We start from the raw sequence: 23087 nt of genomic DNA, 5'->3' as shown, positions 1-23087 counted from the left end.
CCACACCGACCATGTTGCATGCGCGAGCATTGGAAAATAAATCTACACATGTTTTGTGACTGAAAATGGGTAAAAATTCTACAAAGATCCAGCAAAAAAGTACCTTGTGCATTTCAGGTAAAATAACAACTCAATGTTTATATCCCAGGACAATAATTTCATCTAAACTGCTCGAGCGAGACAACGAGCGTCTGCATAGCCAGGCACTAAAATCAAACTTGGTTAAAAAAAAAAAATTACATTTGGGGCACTGCCTCTCCAATCTCCTCATTGGTTTTTATAAGCATATACACATGTGGGTGATTGAAAGCTGAACTGAGGTCCATACTCCAATCCGCTTTGTGGTAATGCACCTTAAAATTGGATGCCAAACCCAATATAAAGTCCACAGAAGAAGAACACAAAGAAGAAGAATTAGACTGGAGGAGAGATTACTAGAAACTATAGTGAACAAAAATATAAACGCAACATGTAACAATTTAAAAGATTTTACAAAGTTATAGTTCATATAAGGAAATCAGTCAATTTAAATAACTTTATTGGGCCCTAATCTATGGATTTCACATAACTGGGAATACAGATGCGCATCTGTTGATCGCAGATACCTTTAAGAAAAGGTAGGGGCACGGATCAGAAAACCAGTCAGTATCTGGTGTGCCTCATGCAGCACGACACATCTCCTTCGCAAATTTGTGCACAACATTTAAGAGAAATATGCATTTTGTGCAAATGGAAAATATCTGTGATCTTTTATTTCAGCTCATGCAACATGGGACCAATACTTTACATGTTCTGTTTATATTTTTGTTCAGTGTAACCAGGTTTCCCCTTTCATCTGTGGATGAATTGTCGGAGTAAAGAACACAGGATTTTGTGTGACTGAAAATGGGTCAAAATTCTACAAAGATCCAGGATAAAAAGTACCTTGTGCATTTCAGGTAAAATAACAACCCAATGTTTATATCCCAGGACAAATTAGCTAGCAACAGCAAGCTAGCTAGATAAATGTCCATGAATGTTTAATGTGTTTCGACATGTCCCTAAATTGATATAGTTGGTTCAGGGTTCGTTTTGATATTTCAATCTATCTGTCCTGATCCTGTCCTGTGTGGATGGGGGGAAAAATAATGCGATTGGACCGCAGCCCTGGAACGAGTCTGTCTCTTTCGCGTTACATGCCATGGCTAGACAAGTACATGACATTTTTTTGACATCTTGCTGGTTAGCTAGTGTGCTGCACCCAAATGGCTAGGAACGAAGAGAAATCAAATCAAAGTTTATTTGTCACGTGCGCCGAATACAACAGGTGTAGTAGACCTTACAGTGAAATGCTTACTTACAGGCTCTAATCAATAGTGCAAAAAAGGTATTAGGTGAACAATAGGTAGGTAAAGAAATAAAACAACAGTAAAATGACAGGCTATATACAGTAGCGAGGCTATAAAGGTAGCGAGGCTACATACAGACACCGGTTAGTCAGGCTGATTGAGGTAGTATGTACATGTAGACATAGTTAAAGTGACTATGCATATATGATGAACAGAGAGTAGAAGTAGCGTAAAAGAGGGGTTGGTGGGTGGGACACAATGCAGATAGCCCGGTTAGCCAATGTGCGGAAGCACTGGTTGGTCAGCCCAATTGAGGTAGTATGTACATGAATGTATAGTTAAAGTGACTATGCATATATGATAAACAGAGAGTAGCAGCAGCGTAAAAAGAGCGGTTGGGGGGGAGGCATACAATACAAATAGTCCGGGTAGCCATTTGATTACCTGTTCAGGAGGCTTATGGCTTGGGGGTAAAAACTGTTGAGAAGCCTTTTTGTCCTAGACTTGGCACTCCGGTAACGCTTGCCATGCGGCAGTAGAGAGAATAGTCTATGACTGGTGTGGCTGGGGTCTTTGACAATTTTTAGGGCCTTCCTCTGACACCGCCTGGTACGCACTACCCTCTGTAGTGCCTTGCGGTCAGAGGCTGGGCAATTGCCGTACCAGGGAGTGATGCAACCATTCACAGGATGCTCTCGATGTTGCAGCTGTAGAACCTTCGGAGGATCTAAGGACCCGTGCCAAATATTTTTAGTTTCCTGAGGGGGAATAGGCTTTGTCGTGCCCTCTTCACAACTGTCTTGGTGTGTTTGGACCATTCTAGTTTGTTGTTGATGTGGACACCAAGGAACTTGAAGCTCTCAACCTGCTCCACTACAGCCCCGTCGATGAGAATGGGGGCGTGCTTGGTCCTCCTTTTTCTGTAGTCCACAATCATCTCTTTAGTCTTAGTTACGGTGAGGGATAGGTTGTTATTCTGGCACCACCCGGCCAGGTCTCTGACCTTCTCCCTATAGGCTGTCTCGTCGGGGATCAGGTCTACCACTGTTGTGTCGCCTGCAAACTTAATGATGGTGTTGGAGTCGTGCCTGGCCATGCAGTCATGGGTGAACAGGGAGTACAGGAGGGGACTGAGCACGCACCCCTGGGTAGCTCCAGTTTTGAGGTTCAGCGTGGCAGATGTGTTGTTAACTACCTTCACCACCTGGGGACGGCCCGTCAGGAAGTCCAGGATCCAGTTGCAGAGGGAGGTGTTTAGTCCCAGGATCCTTAGCTTAGTGATGAGCTTTGAGGGTACTATGGTGTTGAACGCTGAGCTGTAGTCAATGAATAGCATTCTCACATAAGTGTTCCTTTTGTCCAGGTGGGAAAGGGCAGTGTGGATGGCAACAGAGATTGCATCATCTGTGGATCTGTTTGGGCGGTATGCAAATTGGAGTGGGTCTAGGGTTTCTGGGATAATGGTGTTGATGTGAGCCATTACCAACCTTTCAAAGCACTGTAGTCATTTAGGCAGGTTGCCTTTGTGTTCTTGGGCACATGGACTATGGTGGTCTGCTTGAAACATGTTGGTATTACAGACTCAATCAGGGACATGTTGAAAATGTCAGTGAAGACACCTGCCAGTTGGTCAGCACATGCCCGGAGCACACATCCTGGTAATCCATCTGGCCCTGCAGCCTTGTGTATGTTGACCTGTTTAAAGGTCTCACTCACGTCAGCTACGGAGAGTGTGATCACACAGTCGTCCGGAACAGCTGATGCTCTCATGCATGCCTCAGTGTTGCTTGCCTCGAAGCGAGCATAGAAGTGATTTAGCTCGTCTGTTTAGGCTCGTGTCACTGGGCAGCTCGCGGCTGTGCTTCCCTTTGTAGTCTGTAATAGTTTGCAAGCCCTGCCACACAAGACGAGCATCGGAGCCGGTGTTGTATGATTCAATCTTAGCCCTTTAGAAACAACCAGGAAAATAAAATAAAGATATGGCAAGTGGCAATCACCTTTCAATTGATTGTCTATTCAGTTTGTCTAAATTTTAGCTAATGGTACACGTTAAATGGCTCTCTGCAGGGCTGGTTAGACTTCTATCAAGATAACGTAATTTACCTCTATGGCAATATTGTTACTAGCCAATATAGATTATAGAAAACACAAAGCTCACTCATTTCAGTTTTTTGTCCCAGCACACCCACTGCATTGGTTATCAGCTAGCTTGTCTTGCAAAACATGCGAATTACATTATATCTTGTCCACGGCGTTACGTTCAGCTTTAGTATTTTTCAACACCCTGCATCTTTCTATTCATCCTCCAAAATATGATATTACCCCTGATTTTGTTAAGTTAATGGCTTCAAAATACTTTCGTTAATCGCCAAAGTAAAGATGTTGCTAGAGTTAGCTACCAACTTAGACCACTGCTCCCGAGTGGCGCAGCAGTCTAAGGCACTGCATCTCAGTGTAAGAGGCAGTCCCTGGTTCGAAACCAGGCTGTATCACATCCGGCCGTGATTGGGAGTCCCATAGGGCAGAGCACAATTAGCCCAGCGTCGTCTGGGTTTGGCCGAGGTAGGCTGTCATTGTAAATACCCAAATGTATTTAATTAAGAAAAAATGGTTATGTAATTTTAGGAGAACATTTAAAAAAGGGTCCGATCCTTAATTAACAACTTAATTACACCGTTACATGTGCAATAAGTTTAACATTCACCTCCTGCTACAATTTCTGTCAAGCAGTCTACGCATACAGTTTGACGCATATGTTCGATAAATCTAACGTATACACCACACTGTACGCACTGCAACTGCCTCTGCAACACAATGCTGCAAGGCAAACGCAGTGTTCCATTGGATGCGCGCTGGGTTGGATGCGCGCTGTGTTAAGAAGCAGTGCGGCTTGGTTGGGTTGTGTATCGGAGGACGCATGACTTTCAACCTTCGTCCCTCCCGAGCCCGTACGGGAGTTGTAGCGATGAGACAAGATAGTAGCTACTAAAAAAAACAATTGGATACCACGAAATTGGGGAGAAAACTGGGTAAAATTCTATATATAAAAAAACGATTTTCAGCCGTGGGCCGATTGTTTTATCTTGAGCAGATGGTTGGGGGGCCGGAACACAATTACAAGTCATTTGTAGACTGCAAATTGACTGCAACAAGCACAAACAGATATATTTGACTAAAACATAATCATACCAAACCTAGCCCACATTTGCATATTATCACATATCTCTCTATTATGCGTGGAAATACTTGGGAGCTGATTTCCTGGTGTTGTTAAAGTTTATGTCCATCAATGAAAATTCGGAATACTTGGAGGGGAAAATACAACCACCGCCTGTTGGGGAACCCTGCCCTAGGGGGTAGCTGGGCCTAGTACAGGCAGTGTGGTCCCCTGGTCTTCTGGGCCCAGTGATGCTAGGCTTAGCAGCACAGACAGCTTAGCTGCTGCTGCAACAGTCAAGTGTAGTGGATGTAGGGAGAAAACAGAGACGCACTGACACATGTACTGCCAGTTTAATGGTATTTCAGCTTTATATTGTATATGTACAATTAACCCTTTGGATGGTTTGGGGTGAATCCAGGTGAAAGCTATGACCTCTTATTGATGTCACTTGTTAAATCCACTTCTTCAGTGTATATGAAGGGGAGGAGACAGGTTAAAGGACTTTTTAAGCCTCAAGGTAATTGAGACATGGATTGTGTATGTGTGCCATTCAGAAGGTGAATATGTAAGTGCTTTTGAATGGGGTATGGTAGTAGGTGCCAGGCGCACCAGTCAAGAACTACAACGCTGCTGGGTTTTTCATGCTGAACAGTTTCCCATGTATATCAAGAATTGTCCACCACCCAAAGGACATCCAGCCAACTTGACTCAACTGTAGGAAGCATTGGAATCAACATAGGCCAGCATCCCTGTGGAACGCTTTCAACACCTTGTAGAGTCCATGCCCTGACAGATTAAGTCTTCTGAGGGAAAAAGGGGGTGCATCTCAATATTAGGAATGTGTTCCTATTGTTTGGTATACTCAGTGTATATTTGCAATATAAGGAGTTAGGCTTTCATAAAGTATTACGCGCCAATGGTCCTATTAGACATTTATTCAGTAATCTTCTTTATCTAATGTGTTTATTCATTCAGAACTAGGATGTTGCTAGGCCCAGCGCAGGCAGCGTGGTCCCCTGGTACCAGTACTGTGGGAAATAATGCTAAGGCTTAGCAGAGATGGCTCAGAGGTGAGTGGAGGTAAGAAGAAAACACAGATGTACTGCCAGTTCCTTAAAGTGGAACTGACAGCGTTTTAGCAGCATGGAATTTTATTAAAATCTGTTCATATACACCCCCGGGAAGAATATGAAAGCTTTTTATCTTTTACAAGCGAGTACTTATATATGGTCATTTTCATAAGTGCAAAGAATGTTTGGGAATGACGTATAGTAAGGCATTTGTGACATTTCTATAGCAATATAGCGTGGGAAACGGCCATGCGGTTGGACAATTAATAGACACTGCAGTAAATAAAACATCTGTCTTGTCCAGGACCGGAATCTATGCAGACCAGTGCGCCGTAGCCAATGAGAGCTACAGTAGGTCTATATACAAATAAGCCATAGCCATCATTCACTTTGAACTAGACTGTGTTTACAGGCAGTAGCAGCAGCACAACTTTAGATCATTAGAATGCATTCACTAAAAGCCACAAAATACACCTCAATGGATTTCTGCAAATATGTAAATACTACAGGAGTCCTCTTACATTTGGGAATTTCACAATCCTATTGATCAAACAACCATAAAAAGGTATGCCCTCTCCCTCAGTTGCCGATACACATCAACAACAAGATCAACAACTAATGCTAGCTAGTGGGAGATGAGATGAAACCTAAAAAGGTAACATTAGATAAACCCACTCAAACCTTTTCAGCTAGTTGGCCATCAAAATTTAACTGATAAACGATAGGAAATAGTAGCATACTCGCTCTTCTGCAGCTTGACTGCCAATGCATGCTTGTCCCAAACCACGTCTTGACGACTGAATGGGAACTTGCCTGCCTGCCCATTTAATCGATGCCAAATACATTTGATTGACAAGTAAGAGATATGCTAACTACTGATAACAGTCAAGTTCAGCATAGCTAGCAAAGCAATTCACATGTCTTGCTAGCTAACCAAATGACACCTGCATCTCTAGCTGTAGCCACCGAAAAACGATATGAGGGGAAAAGTTGGTCACTCAACCACTTTTCCAATGACATGATATCCAACCAGCAGCTAGCTTGCTAATTAAATAGCTATCTACATAAATAGATACGCTAGCCCAGGAGTGTCAAAGTCAATCAGCGCACGATCATTATATTAAAAAAAAAATCGCGGGCCAAATATGACCTATTTGTTTTTACAAACATGCAACTGCGACCCAAACTGGCCATTGTTTTATTAGAACAAATATGGCCCTTTATAATGTCCACCTATGTGCATAGGATGCTGTATATAACATTGTAAGATATTAAAACAAGAGATAAATAATATTTGTTCAGCCTTTGCTGCTATGTTTGCATAATATGCTGCGACCCTAATCAAACGTATTTAATAACTCCAAATAACAAAAATTTAGGTTGTGGTAACATTTAAACTTAAAGCGTGTCAAATTGCTTTGCACTGCATGGATCACTGGTGTGGTTGAATGCAGCATTGCTGTATGGTGCACTCCAAATATATTGTAGTTGAGTAGCCATCCTAGGCTACTGCTCAAATGTTGCTTTAATTGGCCTACGTGTTTCTTCGTTGAATGGTGTTTTGTTTCAGGTTTTGTTTTTGGGTTATTCATTGTCAAACTTTAAAAACCGAAGCCAGGCGGCAACATTTTAGAAGCCTAGCTAGGATTGTGGCATGTCTGCACACTTTCCCTCTGTCCCTCTGCTGCGCGCGGTAAACGGGACAGATGAAAGCAGCGCAATTGAGAATGAATTCACAGATAGATCGCATAAGGCTGTAATTTCATAAAGTAGATGACTCAATTGTTGACTCATTTATACTCGCTTGTTTGTCCTATTCGGCACACAGGCCTTTTGTTTGACACGCGCCTTTATAGAGCGATACATGATGCTGGCTCATCTAACCAATAGGCGGCGTTATCACCGGTCCTAGGTTGGTAACTGTTCTGTAAAGCAATAGAGAGAGTTGAGTTTTGGTCTCCATGATAGATAGTGGTCGTGCTCAACATATTGAAACTGAAACGGCGCATCCCAAATGAGTCGAAGCCGCAAACAATGTAGCAGTGCCAACAATGGCCTTGCTGTGTACAGTACGTCATGGAATTTTGAGTCAAATATAACCTATTTTTAAAACCTCTTATAAAGTTGGTTTTCAAGCATAAACTGGGAATTTGATATTTTTGACTGATATTATGATTGTCTGCTTCATATCTGCAAAGGAATTTAAACGCTGTCAGTTCCACTTTAAGATAAATGCAGTGCATTCAGAAAGTATTCAGACCCCTTGACTTTTTCCACATTTTGTTACATTACAACCGTATTCTAAAATGGAATAAATATATTTTTTTCTTCATCAATCTACACACAATACCCCATAATGACAAAGCAAAAACAGGTTTTTAGAAATCTTCTCTGATTGTTTGATTAGGACACAAACAATAAGTGGAACAGATGATCTGCAGAGAAGATTCTGAGAATCTGATGGTCTATATTAGCGATAACTCTCAGGTTATGGCTTCTGTATAATTTGTTGCGTAATCAGTCTTTACCACATCCAGCAGCTTTATGCAACCGACACCTCGCTATGGAGAAAATACATGCTGACTCTGTTAGCCAGACTGCTTATTCATATACAGAACTCAGAGCCTTGACGATGCACAGCCCACTGGCATACCCTCGCCCCACCCCCGCCCGTGACACTTCTGGGAAGCAGAGGCGTGTTATAGCCCAGAGAGGGTAGGAACTAGGAACCCAGAACAGGGTCTCTGGTTAGGCTGACATGGTGGTGGCAAGGTGCACTTTTAGTCAGAGCACAGTCACAGCAGATCCTGTAACCTGTATGCTGGGTTACCCTCTATACAGCAGCCCTGAGAAATAGGATGCTATTTTGCATGTAGTCTATAGATTTGTGTCAGTCAACAAAATGTGGTTTGGTTACTGGCCATCCAGGTTAGGGGGAGGGTTTGGCCAGGGGGCTTTCCTTGGCTCATCACGCTCTAGCGACTCCTTGTGGCAAGCTGGGTGCCTGCAGTTGAATAGTGTTTCCTCTGACACATTGATGTGGCTCACTTCTGGGTTAAGCGAGCAGTGTGTTAAGAAGTTGGCGGCCAGGTGGGTCATGTTTCGGAGGACGCATGTTTTGACATTTGCCTCTCCTGAGCTCATTGAGGAGTTGCAGAAATGAGACAAGGTGGTAACTAGCAGTGGGAGAAAATATGGTAAAATTAAAGACAATAAATAAATACTGTATGGTCTGTTTTGTACTGAGATTGGCTTTGTATCATAGTACACAGTGCATAGAATCACATTACCGCAGACATTAGGATACACTGTTGCCACATAACTTAATCTACATCCAGTGGGGCAACAAAAGTATTTAGTCAGCCACCAATTGTGCAAGTTCTCCCATTTAAAAAGATGAGAGGCCTGTAATTTTCATCATAGGTACACTTCAACTATGACAGACAAAATGGAGAGAAAAAAATCCAGAAAGTCACATTGTAGGATTTTTAATACATTTATTTGCAAATTATGGTGGAAAATAAGTATTTGGTCACCTACAAACAAGCAAGATTTCTGGCTCTCACAGACCTGTAACTTCTTCTTTAAAAGGATCTTCTGTCCTCCACTCGTTACCTGTATTAATGGCACCTGTTTGAACTTGTTATCAGTATAAAAGACACCTGTCCACAACCTCAAACAGTCACACTCCAAACTCCACTATGGCCAAGACCAAAGAGCTGTCAGAGTACACCAGAAACAAAATTGTAGACCTGCACCAGGCTGGGAAGACTGAATCTGCAATAGGTAAGCAGCTTGGTTTGAAGAAATCAACTGTGGGAGCAATTATTAGGAAATGGAAGACATACAAGACCACTGATAATCTCCCTCGATCTGGGGCTCCACGCAAGATCTCACCCCGTGGGGTCCAAATGATCACAAGAACGGTGAGCAAAAATCCCAGAACTACACGGGGGGACCTAGTGAATAACCTGCAGAGAGCTGGGACCAAAGTAACAAAGCCTACCATCAGTAACACACTATGCCACCAGGGACTCAAATTCTGTAGTGCCAGACGTGTCCAGGCCCGTCTGAAGTTTGCTAGAGAGCATTTGGATGATCCAGAAGAAGATTGGGAGAATGTCATATGGTCAGATGAAACCAAAATAGAACTTTTTGGTAAAAACCAAACTCGTCGTGTTTGGAGGACAAAGAATGCTGAGTTGCATCCAAAGAACACCATACCTACTGTGAAGCATGGGGGTGGAAACATCATGCTTTGGGACTGTTTTTCTGCAAAGGGACCAGGACGACTGATCCGTGTAAAGGAAAGAATGAATGGGGCCATGTATCGTGAGATTTTGAGTGAAAACCTCGTTCCATCAGCAAGGGCATTGAAGATGAAACGTGGCTGGGTCTTTCAGCATGACAATGATCCCGAACACACCGCCTGGGCAACAAAGGAGTGGCTTCGTAAGAAGCATTTCAAGGTCCTGGAGTGGCCTAGCCAGTCTCCAGATCTCAACCCCATAGAAAATCTTTGGAGGGAGTTGAAAGTCCGTGTTGCCCAGCAATAGCCCCAAAATATCATTGCTCTAGAGGAGATCTGCATGGAGGAATGGGCCAAAATACCAGCAACAGTGTGTGAAAACCTTGTGAAGACTTACAGAAAACATTTGACCTATGTCATTGCCAACAAAGGGTATATAACAAAGTATTGAGATAAACTTTTGTTATTGACCAAATACTTATTTTTCACCATAATTTGCAAATAAATTCATTAAGAATCCTACAATGTGATTTTCTCGATTTTATTTTTTTTTCTTCTCATTTTGTCTGTCATAGTTGAAGTGTACCTATGATGAATTACAGGCCTCTCTCATTTTTTTTAAGTGGGAGAACTTGCACAATTGGTGGCTGACTAAATACTTTTTTGCCCCACTGTACATAATCACTTTCCTGACATTAATTGCACTTTCATTGAGGTCCTCTCTTCCAGGTTTACTGGTGTGTAGGTAGGAGTGCCACCATCATAACCACTTATCGTCATCATCTCAGCTGATGATTTCTATCTGATCAATCTTTCCACAGTGAGGTTTGTGTGGTGCCCTTTTATTTTAATCACTGCCTGCCTTCCTGTCTGTGTACCCACTATTAGCAACCTGGTCTGAGAGCATTTTGTATTATTCTGTTGATAAATCCGAGACACTCCTTTAGTATAATATGTTACAAATGACAATTCGTATTATATGTTACAAATTTGCAAAACGTAAACTATGTGACCAATTTGCCAAACATATGATATGTTACGAATTCTAGCTAGGTGGCTAACATTAGCCAGCTGGCTAACGTTAGCTAGGCTTGGGGTTGGGGTTAAGGTTAGGGTTAAGTTTAGGAGTTAGGTGAAATGGTTCAGGTTAAGGGAAGGGTTAGCTAACATGCTAAGTAGTTGCAAAGTAACTAAAAAGTAGTAAGTAGTTGCAAAGTTGCTAAAATGTTGTCATAAGATTTGAACTCACAAACTTTGGGTTACTAGACGTTTGCGTTATACGTCCACCCAGCCACCTCGACCACCCTGCTATTAGTCACTCCACTGGGCTGCTATTAGTCACTCCTCTAGAACCAGGGCTTCTCTGAGCACTGACATGCAGATAACTACAACTGTCTCATGGAAACCTCCAGAAACACAGTAGAGAAAAGATATGGGCATTGTTTTTTCCACAAATGACAATCAATTGTGATGTCTAAGATATTATTTTGAGTACTGTCACAAACATTTGCACTATAAACCAATTCCATGTACAGAGAAAGGGAACTGGAGAAAGAACATTTTACAGAAATTATTGAAATATTTCACTTTTTTATCTCGATTGATATGCTCAAAACCTATTTTTTTCTTTACATTTTCAGTAAAGTTGCTTGGTGCAGAAAAAGTCAGCTAACCAATTGACCCTTTGCTAAGCCCTGCCCCCCATGGTTACTGTTGCAACCTCGGACAACATTTTCCCATGAAAACAAATCCCCCCTTCTAACCACTGACGAAATCCCCTCACAATAATCTCAAACTGTGTTTTTAATGCACAATTAAATTAAACACAGACTACCCCTTGCTAATGTTTGTAGTGTGACTAGCCACTGTGTATGCAGTCAATGCTACTAACCAGTTTTTGAGCTTATCTTATTGTCGTGCCGTTGTATTAGTTAATGTGACGACTGTTGTTCATCGAATGATTGCAAGTTTCTAATTGCGTGATTAACTGAATCAAGCAATTATTAACTCATTAACCTGGGGCACCATGGGAAAACTAGTTTTTATTGAGTTTCTATTTCCCAAATTAACTCAAAGAATATCAGAATATCGATTTTACAACCGCCGCTAATTAATTAACTGACTGATATTATCTCATAGAACAAAACAAAAAAGATCTCCTAAGCCTGTGTTAACCTCAGACCTTATTTTCTGCATTTATCCCAAAACCCAATTCTTCCCCATGAATTTTCTCAATAGGAATGGCTAAGCAAACCAGAGGTAACCCATTTCTGTTTTTAGGACTACTAGCTGACGAGTTCTATATTAGGAATGTAACTCTAAATCAGCTGTCAACATCAGCATACTGTCATGACTGTCCTGATCAGGTCAGGTTACAGGAGACCACAACCCTACAGATTATCTCTCAACCCCAACAGAGGAGGAGAGATCTAGTGGTCTGAAGATTTGGGGGGGTTTTATGGCCCCTCACACCCCTGGTAAATCTCAGACAAATTCCCTTGTCCTGTTACTATGGAGAACCAGCCTCAGAACATTAAACATGAAATAAAGGGACTTTGGAACAATGGTTTCCGTCAGCCACAATAGTGGTCATGACGATAGATGGAATATGAAAATGTATGTCATTTTTGTTTTGTTATTAAAGGTTAATCGATGATGTTATTACAAAAATATTGTAATGTGAAGAGTTTTCCTAGTATATGTTTGATGTTTATACATTGTACGTTGTATGTAAAATATCCAAATCAAAGGGAATGTTTTGGGGAAGATGAAATGTTAAGTTGTCTGAAATTGGATTTGAATCAAATCTAGACCTTGCCTCATTAACTTGGTACGCCCAGAGAATTGCCCTAAAGGCGGTTACGCCCACTTCTGACCCAAGGGTATAAAACATGTGAGTATAGAATTTACAGGGAGACTATGTGACCCCAGCTGCAGCAAGGTCTAAAAAGTCAACGAACCCAGAACGCAACGCAAGTTTGAGGACAACTCAATTATTTTCTACCCAAGCTATGGATGAGTAGCTGTGTCGAAGCGGGTGAATTCAAGTCGAACCACCTAGCTTCCATCTCCCATCGAATCGTGGTATCTAAAGGGTTTCATTCCTATGCTGTGAGCTCTGAGCTACAGAGCTGTCTGTCCTCAGAAGACCCCTTCCAGAACAAGGGCGAGGGAACAGACTCCTAAGCCAAAAAGGACACTGACATCGGGAGGACTCTCAGAGAGGTGCGCAGGAGAAGTGCGTCATCGAACAGCTGAACGGTCCACGCAGAGAATCCTCTGAGATCATCCCCAAATAATTACATGATTATATACTGACCCATAAGAGCGGCAGTTTGGGGCAAGGCTAGGGTTAGAATAAGCATAGCTGACAAATTCACCCAAATGTATATTTCTCGTGTACTTTCTTTTTTCTCTCTCTTTTAAATCCCCATTTTGGGTAACACGTGCTATAGTGTGTTGGCCCGTTATACTAAGTTCTAATCAATAGCCTAGAATGTGTTTTGTCTATGTGTATCTTTTATCATCATTTTATATTTTTCGTAAATAAATATTCAACTAAGATTGGTGTGGTACGAATTTATTGGTGAGACCCGGGTCCGTGCAGATTCACAGGCTATATGAAGTTCAGAACGAGATTGGTACAGGCAACTGGTTAAAACCTCTACAGGATTGGTGGGTCCCCCTCGGGATGGTTGAGCTAACGTAGGCTAATGCGATAAGCATGAGGTTATACGTAACAAGAACATTTCCAAGGACATATCTGATATTGGCAGAAAGCTTAAATTCTTGTTAATCTAACTGCACTGTCCAATTTACAGTAGCTATTACAGTGAAATAATACAATGCTATTGTTTGAGGAGAGTGCACAGTTATGAACTTGAAAAGTTATTAATAAACCAATTAGGCACATTTAGGCAGTCTTGATACAAAATCTTGAAAAGAAATGCAATGGTTCATTGGATTAGTCTAAAACACATACACTGCACATACACTGCTGCCATCTAATGGCCAACATCTAAATTGTGCCTGGGCTGGAATAATACATTATGGCCTTTCTCTTGCATTTCAAAGATGATGGTACAAAAAAACAATACAAAAAAATTGCATGTTTTTTTGTTTGTATTAACTTTTTCCAGATCTAATGTGTTATATTCTTCTACATTCATTTCACATTTACACAAACTTCAAAGTGTTTCCTTTCAAATGGTATCAAGAATATGAATATCCTTGCTTCAGGTCCTGAGCTACAGGCAGTTAGATTTGGGTATGTCGTTTTATGGCGAAAATTGAAAAAAAAAGGGTCAGATCCATGACCTATATGAATTATGAAGCCTTTTATGTGCTTTTTTTTATTACATAAATGCTTCAGAATTCACAAAAAGTGTTGTTAGCTGATGAAGATGATCTCACAAAACAAAATGTATGAGATCTCATAAGCCTGTGTTTCCCACAGACCTTATTTTCAGCGTTTATCCAAAAACCCTACAAAAACTACATTCATTTTCCAATAGGCTTTGTCCAACGAACCATGGCGGAGTTAGTGCCTACAAAAAGACGCCATTACTATTGCTCTCTATAGCCAATTTAGCTAAACGAACATACATTTTGAGAAAACAAGTTATATTACTTCAATCCAGGGATGAGAATTGCGTTGTACTCCGAATTGTCACAATATCCCAACTGTTACACCGAGAAGATTGAACGACTTCTCGGTGTAACAGTTGGGATAATGGGACAATTTGGAGTGCAACGCATTTCTCATCTCTGGATTGAGGTACGTTGTCTGAGCCATATGTCACGCCGGCGCTGCTGTGTCTTAATCCAGGGTTTCCCAAACTCGCTCCTGGGGCTCTCTCGGGTGCATGTTTTGTTTTTTGGGAAAACCTGTCTTAATCTACCCTGGAAGCCTGTCCAACCGTAGTGCAGCTGTAAGCAAGCGGGTCGGATCTGCTGGCTAGCAAGCAATGTAACAAAAGTATAAATTCGGATTTAAAAAACAGGTTATGCATTTCATCACAAGTACCCCTGGAGCACTGTTCAATTACTTAGGCATTTAAACAATTTATTTTTTGAAGAAAACTGTTTTTCCCACTGCCCTCACTGGCTTTCATGCAATTCATACATGAGTTTGTCCGCAGAGTCGGACAGAGATGGAAGAGGAAGCGAGACACCCACTTGCTGTTTTATTCTGGTTCAATGAAAGTCAATGAACTAAGTAGACCAGACCCAGCTGCAATTGCATTGGTAAGGGAGACACACCCAAATAAGTAGACTGGAACTGACATTTATTTTCATTTATTTTATTTCACCTTTATTTAACCAGGTAGGCTAGTTGAGAACAAGTTCTCATTTACAACAGCGACCTGGCCAAGATAAAGCAAAGCAGTGCGACACAAACAACAACACACAACACAGAGTTACACATGGAATAAACAAACATACAGTCAATAATACAGTAGAAAAAAGTCTATATACAGTGTGTGCAAATGACTAAGATTAGGGAGGTAAAGGCAATAAATAGGCCATAGTGACAAAATAATTACAATATAGCAATTAAACACTGGAGTGATAGATGTGCAGAAGATGAGTGTGCAAGTAGAGATACTGGGGTGCAAAGGAGCAAAATAAATAACAATATGGGGATGAGGTAGTTGGATGGGCTATTTACAGATGGGCTATGTACAGGTGCAGTGATCTGTGAGCTGCTCTGACAGCTGGTGCTTAAAGTTAGTGAGGGAGATATGAGCCTTCAGCTTCAGTGATTTTTGCAGTTCGTTCCAGTCATTGGCAGCAGAGAACTGGAAGGAAAGGCGGCCAAAGAGGAATTAGCTTCGTTGGTGACCAGTGAAAAATACCTGCTGGAGCGTATGCTACGCATGGATGCTGCTATGGTGACCAGTGAGCTGAGATAAGGCGGGGCTTTACCTAGCAAAGACTTATAGATGACCTGGAGCCAGTGGGTTTGGCGACGAATATGAAGCGAGGGCCAGCCAACGAGAGCATACAGGTCGCAGTGGTGCATTGGTAAATGGCCTGAGTGAACTAACTTAATTTACCACCACCTTTGGTGTCGGACTCGACGACAGTTGCAATCCATTGAAGTGTTGCGATTGGTTGCCCAAAATTCCGTTGCGGGGCATAGCGAAGGGTCAATTGTGATTTATATACTGGGTGGTTCAAGCCCTGAATGCTGATTGACTGACAGCCGTGGTATATTAGACCATATACCACGGTTATGACTAAACATGTATTTTTGCTGTTCTAATTACGTTGGTAACCAGTTTATAATAGCAATAAGGCACCTCAGCGGTTTGTGGTATATTGCCAATATGCCACGGCTAAGGGCTGTATCCAGGCACTCCGCATTGAGTCGTGCTTAAGAACAGCCCTTAGCCGTCGTATATTGGCCATATACCTCACCCCCTCGGGCCTTATTGCTTAAGTCTAAGATTGCGTTCCCCTAATCAGACGTTGCATACATCAACCAATGGTTGCGTGCCACGTCTTTGACCGTGTCATCGACTGACAGATTTCTATTACATATGACGTGGTTAGCTGATACTTAAAATACCTATCAAGTCCTTTTAAGACTTGCATCAGCAACGCCAGGGCAGAGGATTGCGCCCTAATACTTTCAAACAAATGTGCAAGTAGTGGAACGGGTAAAATACCATGAATAGAAATGACTGAAATGATTACATTTTGTTTTCTTTATCAATTGATATATCAATCATTTTTCCCTTAAGATGTTCATTAAAGTTGCTTTGTGCAGAACATGTCAGGTAACAGTTTGATAGAAACCTCAGCAACCAGAGGTAGAGAGAAGGGCAGAGATTACACAGCCTGCTATCCCAGTCATGTCCAAAGCTAGGGTCTGGACAGGGATAGGGGAACCACAGTGCTGGAAACCATTGTTTGAGTGCAGAAGGGCGGAGCAAGTGTGTGTCAGTGTCACTTTCCTGTAAACCCAGGTGAGCAAACGTTAGGGGGTTGGGGGGTTCTGAGTCGATGTGATGATGTCTTCCTTCTCTTGGTTAGACCACACACACACCATACCATTCTCGGTTCTCACAAAGAGCAGCAGACTCCTGATGAAAACAGGCTCAGTGGCTCTAAGCTTTTTCATGTGGCTGTTTCTACTTCCCACTGAGAAGTGTGTTTTTGCTTCTGAAATGATAATTTTCTGCTGCATAACTGTTTACAAATATAAATATACATACACAATTCTCTCTGTGACTTTTTATTTAAATTATACAGGTGACAAAAGCAGCAATCCCCCTACTCTCTACAAAAACTCTCTACTGTTGCCTCCATGAAGATTGCTGTGGAGGCATTCCATCATCATTTCAAGGTACTGTGAGGTTTACCATTTCCAGAACTGACAGTCAGACTTGCATGTCACTCAAATGTTCCTCATACCCCAGAAGTAGTTCTGTGGCAATTGGTTAGGGCTGTGAGTACATGTGAGGGGCTTTCTCAAGTAGTCTTTCTAGGTTGTCCTCTTTGTCTGGCCCCACACTGAGATGAACAAGGTGGTTAGAAAGGGTGGTCAGCTAAACACCCCACTTATTAATTTTTTGGTTTACTTGTCAGGGACCATGTATGTGCAAAAACCCAACTAAGGAGAGACAGAGAGATAAAGGTATGCAATGGTTTGGAGGGCAGATTAAATCAATGTTTTCACAAAGTTTTTAATGACACTGTAGTAAACTATCAGTGCATTTTTTACTTCCATTTTCCAAGTCTGTGTGCATGTGAGCGTGCGTGCATGCATGTATGAAAGTGTGTGAAAGTTTAAATGAGTTTATCTCTACTATGAGCTCATTATTATCTACTTGTCCTGCCACAGCACCAGTCACCTGGCTAAGTTTTCTTTTGAGAGAGGAGTAGATGGAGAGCGTGAGTGAGAAGTGGTGTGAGCTTGTCACAGACCCACCCAGTGTGTGTGGGTGGAAGCTGTGGGTTCCAGTCACCCGAATTTTTATAAGACTGAGATGCTTAGATAGAAGCACACATCTCCTGCACACAGAGGCGACACACACACTCACGCTCCTCTCTCACACACTTTGCACCATGAGTGGTACACAGGGCTATCCTTACCCCCAGGTGTTTCTAGTGGACAGTGGTAGAGGTCCACAGTCGTCGGTCCAACCTCCAGGCATGCTGCCCTGCTGGTCCTTCCCTCCTGCCCAAGAGAGAGTGATGGAGCGGGGCAGGGGCAGAGGCTGCAGGGGGGTTGGCTCCTGGAGCCTGACTATGGCTCTGCTGTTTCTGCTGCTGCTGGTGTTTGGGGCATTGGGACTGGGTACCTACCAGATAATCAAACTACAGACTCAACTCGACGGGATACAACAGGTGAGGGTGTGTGTTTGGGTGGGGTTCTCCTGGTGCAAGTCTGCTCTCTGATTTATATTTGTATCAAAGGGTCTCTGTATTTCGTCACTTCTCTGTCTCATATTGTTCTTTCTGTATGATGTCAGCATCTTTCTTTGCAATGACTCTGCACTGATCCTCTGCCAAAACCATCAATGAAATAGACGCATTGAGGAATTTGTGGTAGTTCATATTTAGTGTCTCGTTGCCTTTCATTGTTTTTGTTGTTGGCTAAAACATCTTAACTTACTGATGAGAAAAAGAGAGACATATAGTAACAAAATGCAATATCGTAGCAACAAGAAGAAAAGACTGAACCTAAAAAAAGATGCATCCTACCATTTAATTATCACCTTGATGATTATTGTGACCACTGGAAAAGGAGTGGGAGACTGGTGAGGGGTAGGGGACAGACAGAGGTAAAGTGTTGATGGAAAATAGGCAAAACAGGCTTTAACTTTTGTGCAAGTTTTCTTGCTGCCTCTGCATCTCAGACTATTAAGTAGCAGTGACATTTAAAGACGTCAGCCCAGACCGGAATCTGTTCAGAGTTGTGGTCACCAGTCCAGCGGTGCTACAGGAAATCCTTGACTCATAATACATGTTCAGAGAAGAGCTGATGTTCAGTGTATCTTAGCGCTACATTTATATTGATCACCTTTAACCACAAAATGTCATGTAACATCTGTGATGTGGATATTTTATATTGATGCGAAAGAACTTGTGTTTGTGTGCGCTAATGTGAAGTGGCAATGAGATGTATCTCTTCTTTTGTCACAGGAAATTAACATTGAGATTGATGGTCGTGGGCCTGAGAAGCTAGTGGGTGACCTTCCAGAGACCGATCCAAACAGAGGGAAGACAGCCGGCAGACCTGCAGCACATGTTATAGGTAAGCTGGGGGCAGAGCCGGCCAGAGCCACTAAGCGACATAAGTGACCGCTCAGGGCCCCGTGGCCACTAGGGGGCCACAGACCAAAAATAAATACAAATGTGGGTCTCAAATTACAGTTGTGAGTTAGAATAGTAGAATACACAAGATGCCATTTCTAAATTTGGTTGTGCATCAGCAGTTTTTATTTTATATCAGTCACTAAATTAGCCCATGTCAGCCTATTTTTTGTACATTTATTGGTAAGTTGGTCTAGCCAGCTATCATGATCGAATTACCGACCAAGCACGAAGGGCACATGCCCAGGGGCCCTGACCTCTAGGGGGCCCCCATTGATTTTGTTAGTCACTCTCACTCAGATATCATATGAACATGATTTAAAAAATGTGTCTCCGTCCTATGGCAAAATGAGTAGAATTGCAGGAAATTGGCTGTAAAACTGCAAAATTGTCTCTCCGCCCCATGGCTAAATTAAATTAGTTATGAAACTGCAAAATCTCCAACTCATGGCAAAATGTATATAATTGAAGGAACTCTAAAACTTTTTTTCTCTCCACCATCAAAATGTTGCTTAGGGCTCCCAAAAGGCTAGGGCCTGCTCTGGCTGAGTGCAGTTCAAATCAAAAGTTTAATTACTTTATTTTGGTGTGTAGGCTTTTGCTCCAGCCCTGCTCTGACATACCTGATTCTAGTAATCAGCTGCACATCAGGACCTTGATTAATTGAATTAAGCATGCACTCCTGATGTAGGCCCAGTGGAGTGTCATCTCTAACGCCATTCTCCCTGCTGTCTCCTTTTGTCTCCCTCAGGCCGGATTGAGAAGCATGTTTCACAGAATACCTTGCGTTGGGAGCCAAAGGCGGGGCGGGCCTTCACAGAGGGGGGCGTGGTCTATCGGGATGGCGGTCTGCAAGTCAACGAGACTGGGCTCTACCACATCTACTCCCGGGTGCAGTTTGAAGCCAATCACTGCACCCCTACAGATGCCTTGGTTCACTCTGTGTTTGTAAGAAGGCCAGGGAATCGCAAGTCTCTCACCCTAATGGAGGGACACAGGGAGGGCTACTGCAACCTGGGCTCTCATGGGCATGTCTGGACCTCGGGGAGTTACCTGGGATCCACACTGAAGCTTGAAAAGCAGGACTGGCTGTATGTGAATGTCTCCCATCCAGCCATGCTCAGCCACGCTCATCATGCCAACTTCTTTGGACTCCACAAGATCTAGAGAACAGGAGGAGATCTGTTTCATGTCTATTTTCTGTCCAATGACCATTATATTTTGCCAGAACAGTAATGGCAGTGCAATGAGCATTCATTTATTTATTTGTGATATTAGAAGTGCAGTGGGTTTCAACTGATATTTCAATCCTAGAACCTTAACACTAATATGCTTGTGAGGAAAGTTGTATTTAGTATTTATTCAGATAAAAAAATCTGACACTGATGATCCCAGCAGCAGGTCTGAATGTATGTTCATTCGAACGCAGAGAAATAATATGCATGTTTGGGATTTAATATAATGTCAACGGGTATACAACGTTCTATTGTAATAAATAAGTATTTGAAAGAGTTCTGACTTTTGGAGGTCTTTGTCAGATGTCTGTTTGAATGTCGTGAGTGTCCGTGCTTGCAAAAAGGAGGACTCAGTTCTTTTAATGTTTTTTTTTGCATTGAGCTGGGTTGTGGACATGAGGTTAAGGTTAAGATTATGGCTACACTCTTAGAAAAAAGGGTTCCAAAAGGGTTCTTTGGCTGTCCCCCTTTTTGTTTCCAGGTAAAACCCGATTTGGTTTCAGGTAGAACCATTTGGGGTTCCATGTAAAATCCTCTGTGGAAAGGGTTCTACATGGAACCCAAAAGGGTTCTTCAAAGTGTTCTCCTATGGGGACAGCTGAAGAACCCTTTTAGGTTCTAGATAGCACTTTTTCTAAGAGTATAGGGTGAGCATTGAGCCAGGGTGTTGACATGAGTTTAGGGTTAAGGTTATAGCTAGGGTTAGGGTTGAGCCAGGGTGTGAATGTTTGGAGACATGTTTCAGGCTCATGGTTGCCTGTGGTCTCTTGATGAGGTAGCGCTGCCTGCGACTTCAAAATCAGTGCAAGAGAATTGGACTACCAGTGTAAACGCAGCCCAAAATACACAACAGTATCTGAGTGTGAACTGAGAGAGAGTTTAGTTCAGTAGCGGTGTGTGGGTAAAAAATCACTGGGGAAGCCAAAAAAAGGACATATTACAACCTTTAAGTTATGATAATTTCATTGTTTGCTCTATAACCTGTTAGTTCACCTTGTGACCGTGATACTGTATATAGGCCTAAAGGATGAAACAATAAGACAGTGGCAGAATAAATTCAACCACACCTTTGTTACATCATAAAACCGGAGAGCAACCTCTGTCCAGTGAAGTACACAAAGCATATTGCATGTAACAAACACTTACATGAACTACAGCATGGTCAAGGAAGTTAATGTTTAAGACATTTTCGTACCACTTAACAACTATTGATTTAGATCCACGGAGAGTTACCGCAAGTCGCAAAGAAAACAGGAGCTGCCTCCACTATTCCAGCACCATTTCAACTTCAACATTTCAACATCAAATTACATATCCTTAGTCTTCAGTCATGGCCAAACGTTTTGAGAATGACACAAATATTAATTTTCACAAAGTCTGCTGCCTCAGTTTGTATGATGGCAATTTGCATATACTCCAGAATGTTATGAAGAGTGATCAGATGAATTGCAATTAATTGCAAAGTCCCTATTTGCCATGCAAATGAACTGAATCCCCCCCCCTCAAAAAAAAAATTCAACTGCATTTCAGCCCTGCCACAAAAGTAGCAGCTGACATCGTGTCAGTGATTCTCTCGTTAACACAGGTGTGAGTGTTGACGAGGACAAGGCTGGAGATCACTCTGCCATGCTGATTGAGTTCAAATAACAGACTGGAAGCTTCAAAAGGTGGGTGGTGCTTGGAATCATTGTTCTTCCTCTGTCAACCATGGTTACCTGCAAGGAAACACGTGCCGTCATCATTGCTTTGCACAAAAAGGACTTCACAGGCAAGGATTTTGCTGCCAGTAAGATTGCACCTAAATCAACCATTTATCGGATCATCAAGAACTTCAAGGAGAGCGGTTCAATTGTTGTGAAGAAGGGTTCAGGGCGCCCAAGAAAGTCCAGCAAGTGCCAGGACCGTCTCCTAAAGTTAATTCAGCTGCGGGATCGGGACACCACCAGTACAGAGCTTGCTCAGGAATGGCAGCAGGCAGGTGTGAGTGCATTTTCACACACAGTGAGGCGAGGACTTTTGGAGGATGGCCTGGTGTCAAGAAGGGCAGCAAAGAAGCCACTTCTCTCCAGGAAAAACGTCAGGGACAGATATTCTGAAAAGGGTACAGGGATTGGACTGCTGAGGACTGGGGTAAAGTCATTTTCTCTGATGAATCCCCTTTCTGATTGTTTGGGGCATCCAAAAAAAAGCTTGTCCAGAGAAGACAAGGTGAGCGCTACCATCAGTCCTGTGTCATGCCAACAGTAAAGCATTCTGAGACCATTTATGTGTGGGGTAGCTTCTCAGCCAAGGGAGTGGGCTCAATCACAATTTTGCCTAAGAACACAGCCATGAATAAAGAATGGTACCAACACATCCTCCGAGAGCAACTTCTCCCAACCATCCAGGAACAGTTTGGTGACAAATAATGCCTTTTCCAGCATGATGGAGCACCTTGCCATAAGGCAAAAATGATAATTTGTCACGTTCTGACCTTAGTTCCTTTATTATATCTTTGTGTTAATTTGGTCAGGGCGTGAGTTGGGGTGGGTAGTCTATGTTCTTTTTTCTATGTTATATTTCTGTGTTTGGCCTGGTATGGTTCTCAATCAGAGGCAGCTGTCTCTGATTGAGAATCATACTTAGGTAGCCTGTTTTCCCCATTTTGGTTGTGGGTGATTGTTTTCTGTGTCTGTGTTTTCCACACAGAACTGTTTCGTTTTCAGTTTGTGTAGTGTT

The 23087-nt window shown here is 42.4% G+C and overlaps 1 protein-coding gene across 1 annotated transcript; it reads left to right on the top strand.

Moving 5' to 3' along the window:
- The first annotated feature begins 17625 nt into the window (after window positions 1–17625).
- LOC139407643 (tumor necrosis factor ligand superfamily member 6-like) lies at window positions 17626–20643 on the top strand. The gene is given in 3 exon segments (XM_071151480.1): window positions 17626–18165; window positions 18964–19075; window positions 19886–20643. Coding segments are annotated over 3 exon segments (1068 nt in total). The 3' UTR covers window positions 20302–20643.
- Window positions 20644–23087: the final 2444 nt, after the last annotated feature.

The sequence above is a fragment of the Oncorhynchus clarkii genome, chromosome 4, assembly GCF_045791955.1.
Source record: "Oncorhynchus clarkii lewisi isolate Uvic-CL-2024 chromosome 4, UVic_Ocla_1.0, whole genome shotgun sequence".
Lineage (NCBI taxonomy): Eukaryota > Metazoa > Chordata > Actinopteri > Salmoniformes > Salmonidae > Oncorhynchus > Oncorhynchus clarkii.
This window is presented reverse-complemented; position numbering and strand designations above follow the sequence as displayed.